At 38.7% G+C, this 9,191-nt stretch overlaps 2 protein-coding genes across 2 annotated transcripts in view; one reads left to right on the top strand and one right to left on the bottom strand.

Moving 5' to 3' along the window:
• The first annotated feature begins 348 nt into the window (after positions 1-348).
• Positions 349-5,813, top strand: LOC110851080 (transmembrane 7 superfamily member 3). Its single transcript, XM_022098715.2, has 9 exons — positions 349-626; positions 737-1,027; positions 1,107-1,372; positions 2,573-2,747; positions 2,984-3,151; positions 3,457-3,609; positions 4,316-4,413; positions 5,042-5,204; positions 5,298-5,813. Exons 1-9 carry the CDS (start codon positions 545-547, stop codon positions 5,507-5,509), a joined length of 1,608 nt encoding a protein of 535 aa, XP_021954407.1. The 5' UTR covers positions 349-544; the 3' UTR covers positions 5,510-5,813.
• The window catches only part of LOC110850898 (paired box protein Pax-6), a 24,525-nt gene continuing 21,146 nt past the window's right edge, over positions 5,813-9,191 (bottom strand). Inside the window, exons 9-10 of the mRNA XM_035852635.1 lie at positions 8,166-8,398; positions 5,813-8,021 (exon numbers count right to left, since the gene is read on the bottom strand). Of these exons, the coding sequence (XP_035708528.1) occupies positions 7,930-8,021; positions 8,166-8,398 (325 nt within the window). The 3' untranslated portion in view covers positions 5,813-7,929. The remainder of the gene's footprint in view (positions 8,022-8,165; positions 8,399-9,191) is intronic.

Below are 9,191 nucleotides of genomic sequence, written 5' to 3'. Positions count from 1 at the left end.
ACATGTGATGATCCTAGAACAAATATATTTTCAACAAAATCAATGTTATCTATATGTACATATGTATTTATGTCCATGCGTTTGGTCAATTTAAATTTTATATTGATCGTATTAATAACATCTAAAATAAAGGATATTCCATAAATATTCCATTATTGTCAGTCACAGCAAACACACTATGAATATTTACACTTAACCGTTAAAATTACAATGCCAGATAGCACATAACAGCGTCCAGTATATTGAGAAAGGGTTGAACAGTTTCATTTGCATGGCATGACATTATGCAGTGCTAACACTAAACCAGTTCCACTACATAACACAACTTACTGTTTGTTCACTCGTATATACCAGCACTATCATCATCACGAAAAACATATGACTTCGATCAGATCAGTGTTCTTGCAGTATTACAATAATTTGTACAATTGTTCTTTAAGTTTTTGCTATTATAAAATTGTTTTATTGGTTTAAAAATTCAGGAAAAAAAGTTAAAATGTGAGCATAAGTGAAGTGCAACTGTTTTCATACAAAAACTTTAGAAATGAAGAGTCATTTTCATAACATTCTGCGGAGCTTTGGTGTTCTCTTGATTTTAATATGGGAGGCTCTGGGTCAAACTCAAAGTAAGTGCCATATATAACAAAGATTCTGTGTAAAAAGCACGCTATGATTTTTTTACAGAAATATTTATTACATTCTTGATAACTAAAATGACATAAAATTATCCTAAAAGGCATCATCCTAAATCCTGACCAATTTCAAGAAGTCTCGATTCCTGGCAGACAATTCGTCTCTATAACGGTCTCAGGATCCTCGAGTACTGGATACTCCTTGGTGCAAGCGCACGTGGTTGGTGTCAATGTCACAATTTCTTTCACCTCCACGCCCACCGTGGGTCAATCCGTCAAAGGGTCCAGCGTAGGACTTGTGCTCAACGGGACTGAAAAGTCGGATGTCTTCGTTATTAATGACAACGACTTGGAGTTGAATGTTTTGTTGCTGTTACAAACGTATGATGACAGCGGTATGAAATTTTGAACTAAAATTGGACACTGATTTTAGATACACTATGTACTGACGGAATGAAATTGCTACTTTTCCAGCTCCCATTCCTGGTGGGTGTAACATGGAGGAGCCAGTGAAGACGGCGCCCTACCTCCCCACCTCATTCACTCCTAACCTGGTCGTAGTTGAGTACCCGTTAGGATCTTGGCCTCTAAATGTCAAGCCGGCGACTTGTGATAGAGCTCCGTTGCAGTATGACATCTACATTTACTATCTTCCTGAAAGGGATTTTTCTGTTCGAACAGCATTTGACAGCATTCGTTTGATGTCCAATGTCACTTCGGTGGAGAAATATGGGACGAAGGTAATAATCAATTCCTGCTATTTTTTTCTTTTGGGAGGAATTTTTTCAAACTACCACCATTTCTAGGTACATGTAATTGAAATTAATGTGAAAATATTGGATGCATTTAGCATACATAGATCATGTAAATATATTAGGGCATTTAGTGAGATACATTTAGTGAGTACATACGTAGGTACACTCCTAGGCATATGTAATGTACGCTCTTTGTTACTTGGTGAATTAGATGATGTGATGAGGGACAAGTGCAAACGATATACAGACATTTGTATGTATATGCAATAATATGCATATATACATACAATATATACATGCATATGTAGCTTCATGTACATGCGTCTTTGTACCTTTAAACAATTGGCATTTAGGAATACAGACATAATTTTGACTGACAAGGACGCCTCCTCACTAACTGTCATAGATCTTGATGGCGACAAATGGGCGGTTAGTTATAGGACAACCTGTCTCATAGCTGAAAACCCAAGGGGATTTCGAATTTCCTTTCTCCCCGGGTGGTGCCAATTAAACTACAAATGATCGCTTAGTCCAGTAATGAATATCGCATGGGAGAGACGTCATCATGACATTAAATATGTTGTGCAGCATATTGATCCCTTCTTCGTTCGCACATGTTTTCGGGCATCGCTAGTTATTTACGACTCAATAAGCGTCGTCAGGTATTGCTCACGAGCGGAAGATTAATGAGGACGGACGGATGATATCCAGGCAGAAATCCATGCGTTTGATTCCATTGACAATAATGTCATGAAGAAAGCGATCCCTTAACTACGGTCACTCCGGTATATTTTATGGGCTCGTTCGTATTCCAGGGATTCGACCTCACTTGAATTAAATATGTCAAACTTTAAAAAGATTTTGGAATTGAAAATGATGGTAACTAGAGAGGATACTCTACTTCAGATTCCACTCTATTTTTCCTGTCACCTGTCAATTTTTAAACCCTTCCTGTCCTAATGGTGTGGCGAAAATTTTTGTGTAAAACTGCATGAAATGTGATGTGCAATGCACTGTCGACTTAAAAAGCTGTCTGTCACTACTAGACTTCTACACATCCTCGACTTAAATTTCGAACATGACACATTCCATGAAAACCTTATTCCGTTTTACTTTGACTTTCACCACAACAACAAATCTGCTTTCTCCGATATAGTGAATCATGTGTGGGTTGGTTGGTTGTAGGTGGAATTTAATGGACTTCCGCCCTCAAAGTTAAAATTTGCAAACTACGTTGGAACTGGGCGGATTGTCGCGGTGGTCCTTCGCAGCCTTACGGCATCTGCCGCATACGTCCCTACCTTGTCTTTTGGATGCTCCACGGACTTGGAGGATTTTGAAGCCGGTTGCTCTGTGCTTGGTTAGTGCTCAAATTATTTTATGTTAAATATGGACAGATTCTGATGACTCCACTTGTGGATTGAAGTTTACCGACTTAAAAAATGAGATCAGAAGTATGCACTATTGTTGCGGTCTACTAAATATATTATTTCCGAGTAAATTGTGAATGATGAGCAGCAGATGGTTGATTTGAGTGAGATGCGAATTGCTGTTATCTATTTAGTACAACAATCTCTGCTTGTGGTTGGGATTTAGGGTCAACGGGGTCTAAGCTGTTGAGTGCATGGTTAGTGTTTGCTGGATTTTTTTTACTTTCCCTTGGCCACCGGTGGTACAAGTGCCAACTGTTCCTTTTTGGATTCCTCGCCAGCGCCGTCCTCTCTTACGTCATCCTCATGCTCTCCGTCGACATGGAAAGTTCGGGTAAGGACTTATGTATTTTTTCCATTTTCGAATAAGCTCCTGGTCAGTCAGAGTTATGGTTATCTACGAATAGTTGGTACACCGGCTTAGCCAGTGTCCACTCCACCCCCTCGGAATCGCAAGATTCCCTGGAGAAACTATTGAACTCCGTTTCCAATTGTGTATAATGACACTGTTACCGAATGTTACAAGTTGTATTTAGTAGTTACGAGTTGTATGGTTGAAGTGGGATAATGGATGACTGAGTTGTTGAGGGGTCTGTCAGAGCTAATTATGAAAATAACTTTGTTTCTCATGTTGATCAGGGGCTGGAACTATTGGAACAGTTGTGGGAGCAGTGGGTGGAGCAGCCTGGGTCATCATTTGGGCCAAGTGTGGTACTCCCATTGGGCCCGTTTTTTTAGCCTCTTTTATTCTCGGATCACTCTTCGCTTCCATCGTCTCATTTACACCCTTGGGTAAGCAACATCCGTGAAGGGAATGCGGAAACAAACATATGTGCGGCATTTATGCATTTTAACATCTTATCATTATTGATTATACTCCAGTTTCCCAGAAAATTTTTGTTATCATTAAGATATCGAGTATCGTATTAAGAGTATCGTTTTATGAAATTTTTTTCTGCAACTAAAAACCTCGACAGAAATTTCACAAAAAGCTACAAATACATACCTGTTGTAAATGAAAATACTACTTGGTCCATATGCGATACGACGATATTTATCTTGCTTTGGGCAAATACAAACAAAAGTGCTAGGTCCACCGCCGACCAAAACCTCGCCCTCTTACACAAGTTGCAATTATAAGCAAACACAACGACTTTTATCCGCCACGCTGCCAACTCTGTTCACTTTTTTCAGCTTTCTTTCTCAATTTCTCTTTATATCCGCTATATTATTTACCCTCAGCCAATAAAAAAGGGTGGACACGGACAGAGGAGAAGTTTGCGTTGTTCGTTTAAGAGAGCATCGGACCGTGAGCACAAGTCCAGAAAAGTTGTGTGTTCATTTTGGTCCCACCCTCATTTTTGTTATTTTGATTTCCTTGATTGATCCTCAATTCAACAAACGGACCCCAACCCAACCAAGGAAATAAACAAAACATTCCCAGAACAAAAGATCAAAGACTAATCAGCTCCCTATTATTCTGTGTTCCACAATATAGCTGACTTTGGCGTAATGAAGGACGACTTGACATTCTGGTTGGCATACTTTTGTCTCGTTTTGGCAGTTCCACTTGCTATCGTCTCATTTGACAAATTGGTGAGTTTTTTTCTCTTTCTTTCTCCTTTTACCCCGAGTCAGGGCTTATGTACTCGTCGTGTCCGTCTGTTTGTCCGATAACTCTTGTTAAAGGTCATCCTATCGACTTGAAATGTTACACACATGAAATCGAGTACCGAGAATAGAACACAATTAAGAATCGAGTTAGAAGATGAACTAATTATTGTTTGACTCAATTTACTCAATTGGACTCAATTTACGAATGTGAAGTAAATTATGTAACAAACCTGGGGACAACAACAGGACCCACACTTGTTTATTTTTTTAATTGGTCTGAAAAAGTTTAAATTCTGAATACTAAATATATGGAGAAATAGATGCACAATAAAGATGAAAATTTGAAAATTTATATTTATCAGGGGCACGTGACTTTCAGTGATTTTAGAAATTAAAAAGAGATGAAATGACTGTCATATGAGGGCTACACTTCAAGGAAACTTCGTTTTTTTAACAAATGGTTTTCTCCGGAAATTGTATTGCTTTTTTCGCCAACAGGGCTGTTAAATATTTTCTCTGCGATGTACAAATTAATGATGGAAAGGGGACAATTTTTAAGGAAAACAAGTTAATTTTTATGTATCTAAATTATTTTAATGACTTCTTTCAGACAAGCATTGTCGTCTCCTGCGTCGTAGGTGCTTACGTATTCACAGCTCCAGTTGATCATTATATTGGTGGCAATTTGAAATACATTTTCCTTAACGTAATGAGAAGAGCGACTGATAGTGAATTCAGCACTGCAATTATTCAGCCACCGTATCAAATTCTGGGTGAGTGAGTGTTAATCCATCCTCAAACTTTCTCCATTTTTATCATTTTCATTTTTATGCAACTTTCTTTCTAATACCCGCCCGTTTTTTCAGATTTAATACTTACCACGACCTGGGCAGTCCTAGCCCTTGCGGGACTGGCGTTTCAGTTGTGGCGTGAAAAAAACCGAGTCCCCTTCCCACCAACGCCCTCGACCTGGCCCACTAATGATGCTGGAGATTCAAGACTGACGTATGAACCAACGGCCCCTGTCCTCGTCACAACAATCCCAATCCCTTCAGAACGAACACCGTTACTTAGTTGATCATAACGTCTCAAAAAACTTACTTATTCCATATAAAAATTCTACAATATTCGTCTGGTTGTCGCAGTTGACCCCTCGTTACACAGAACAAAGATGTGATGAACACAAAATATATATACGTATGCAGCTTATGTATGAGTCTCTTATTAAACTTTTGTAGTTTAAGTTTATACTTGCGCATTGTAATTAAGTTTGAAAAATTAGAATATAACCATCGCCTTGTACTTTTATGAAATGCACTGTCCACATTAATTCTCTCACGGATTTGTAAATATGACAAATAAAAGGATACACGGACTCTGATTCAGTCTTGTTTTAGCAAAGATTTACTTCACTTAACATATTATCTCATCATCATAGTCTTGACTTGATTCGACAAAACATTCGTATTCATCAAGATAATAATACTTACATGTTATGATTACTTTCTTTATTCTTCCGTTACTTACAAGTCAAACTTCTACTACGTAAATACTTACAACTAAACGGCTATTCATGTTGTTACATAGTTTAAATTGCGTACGTATTTAATAATTCAATACACAACAATATTAAGTATAATTATTTTTCATTTTTTATTACTCACTATATTTTTAAAGATTATGCTTCGCTACTACATATTTATTTAGTGTGGTAGTAAATGTAATAAATTGATAAATGCTAATTTTCTCGTAGTCATTCCTTATAGAATTATTTGTAGGTTACCTCCCGCATGGATAAATAGTAATGAATATTGACCCTGTTTCCGCTGATCTCATCAGAATGAATTGGCAGAAAAGATACGAAATTTATTTATTATTTCTGTACAATCCGCAAAAAATTGGTTGCTTCACCCACACTTCATAAGTAGTTTTGCGGTATGGAGTGAATTTGGTTTTTGGCTCTTGGTAGGACAGGAACGTTATCGTCTTCAAAAAATTAGAAGCTATGAATAGTTTTTCCCTCATGTTCCATTTCATGAGGAATAAAAGTCAAAGGGATCGATTTTCTAGTCAGTTATGATGATGGACTTGTTGAAAAATGGCTACAAAATATTCGTCACTTTCTCAATACACGTCATTCTCATGCATACGATTCTACTAATAATTTCTATACTCACCAATGCTTCTTACATACTTTTAATGTAAAGAAATTAACAAAATTTCTAACCACTAGGCTATTTATTGTAATGTACAGTTAAAATATGGAGTATGCAGTATGGTACAGTTACATATATATATATATTTAATGCTACCGTTTAAATAAATAATCCCCCTAGATAAACGATATAATAATTAATAATATGAATAATGATGGTGGTGGTTGATAGTGCGTTCAATTGCATTATTGCACAGTCACTAAGTAGCTTTTTACTTACAACTTGTCGTCGATAAATGTATGTATGTATAGCTAATGAGTAAACTAATTGTTCAGTTCAATACTAATACTACTACCACAGGGTTCATAGGTATATATTCACTATATATTGTTCTCCGAACCTTGAACAAGTCACGTCAAATAAATATTACGCCAATACAATGGAATCTGAAATTATTGATTTTTTATAAAATTTTCTCCTCGCTACTTCCACGATTGGAATGGACCTTCAATTTTATTGACATGCATGCTCACAAATAAGGAAACAATACGTGTTCAATGTAAAAAAATATATGTTCGTGATTTGATTAAAGAGATGAAGAATATTATGCGATAATAATGACATAATTAGACGATTGCATTACGGATTGTTCTTAACTTGGCATGAAATGAAGAAGATGGATGATGCAAATTTAGAGTTGCACTAAAGTCCAGCAATGGAAACAGCAATTTCCCATTAATTTAACTGGGAATGTACATACAGCAGATTACGTAGATAGATAAAGAGAAAAGGAGGAGGAGGAGGACGTGAGAGAGAAAAGGATTAAAATTAAAGCTGAGATCATATAAAATACTTGACCATATATATTCGACGGAGGAACACTTGGTAGACATTATTATTATTTGGTAGTGGTTGGTGGTGGTTCTAAAGAGTTACACACACAAAGTGAGGGAAGGAGACTGATAGGATTAGAAAATGGACTGGATTGGTTTCGGTAGGATTTGGATTGTATTCAGTATTCCAGTCGGTTTGCGCCGTGGTACAGAATTTATTTGATAGCACAAGAAGAAGGCTCTTCTTCTACTACTACATCAGAGGTTTGGATTGCCACGCCACTAAAACCAACCCACCAAAACTCAACCATAAACATGCACCTCAGCCCCATGGAAGTTCGCCCTTTCAAGACGACCCCGTCGCTGTGTATGCTGAGAAATGTCACATCAAGTTATTTATTACGTTACGTGCTCCACTGGTTGGTGATATTGCTGATTCCGCTGATTTCGAGTCACTTTGTGGGGCTGGAATATTTATTTTATACTAAAGGTGTCTAATGGTATGCATGTCATTGGAGCCGGTGAGGCCAGTAGTTGGTAGACAAATCTGGTCCGTGGCTGGGAATTTGAACAGGGACAGATACTCCAGCGGATATCACTCCTAAGGAAAAAAGGGGAGAAAGAAACCCTTCAGTATAAAAAGGCGTATATATATTTCACTGGAACTGGATGCGGTTTTACACACGAGTCATCAGGCCTCAGGTTTAAGGAAACGTAGGAGAAGGTAGAAAATAGCATGGCTTACCGTGATACTGACTGCCCCCTCCTCCGTGAGCCGAGTGGGTGTTGGGACCATAGGAGGAGTGAGAGTTGACCCCACCAGACCCTTGACCTGACCCACAGTGAGACCTACTCCCGTAACTTCCAAGTGATGAAAGTGGGTCTGCAAACATGTACGAATAGCTCGCTGCAGGATGAGCAGGCTCCCGTTGCTGCAGACAACTGCCACTCATGCTGGATAAGCTCCCCGACATCGAACTGTAATCAGAAAAGTATAGAACGTTGATTCGACTATATGGACATTTCTTCTCGCTTAGTTAGTTGTACGCAATTTTGCATGGAGTTTTCTGAAGGCTAACAGGAATTTTTCGGATATACACCACGGCGACGGTCCTCTGTACCTGTCTTTTCACCACCACTACCACCTTCCATGGTTCGTTCCGCCCATTTTGTGTGAGGGAAAGCATGCATCCTCCTGCCTGCCTGCCTGCGTGGCATGGTGTTGGGCGCATCGAAGAGGAAAGTGACAACAGTGACAAGAATGTGGAGAGCCCTTTGTCCCCGTCAAATTGAAAAGGATGGAATGAAATTGATTCCTTTGATTTGGAAGCGACACAGAAAGCGAGCGGATAATAGCTTTTGCTTTCAGTCGGCAGGAATAGGAATGCAGCGCAGGAGGAGAAAATCAGGAGCAATTTAAGGACCAACTCCTACACGTCCTCGTCATACGCAGTGGAAAGTGGTGGTAGCAGGAAAAGAGAGGATTTGAGGAAGAGGAAAGGTATTTGTGAGTGAGAGGCAGACAAAAGAGAAGGCAGTGGCTTAGACATCATTTGGGTCCAATCTAATAATAAATTCGAAGCGAAAAGGAATGACGATTACGCCCACCAACACCCCGACACCATCATCACTAGCAGCAGAAATGATGCAACGAATAAACCACGCCGATGACGACGACGACGACGACGACGACGAAGACTCAATAAAAAAATAATCTTCACCATCCATCCAACCCGGCATCCAGCATTACATGGCGTGATTTCATTTAGCC

The sequence above is a fragment of the Folsomia candida genome, unplaced genomic scaffold, assembly GCF_002217175.1.
Source record: "Folsomia candida strain VU population unplaced genomic scaffold, ASM221717v1 Fcan01_Sc006, whole genome shotgun sequence".
Taxonomy (NCBI): Eukaryota; Metazoa; Arthropoda; class Collembola; order Entomobryomorpha; family Isotomidae; genus Folsomia; species Folsomia candida.
The sequence above is the reverse complement of the archived record's forward strand: the minus strand, read 5'-3'. Positions and strand labels throughout refer to the sequence as shown.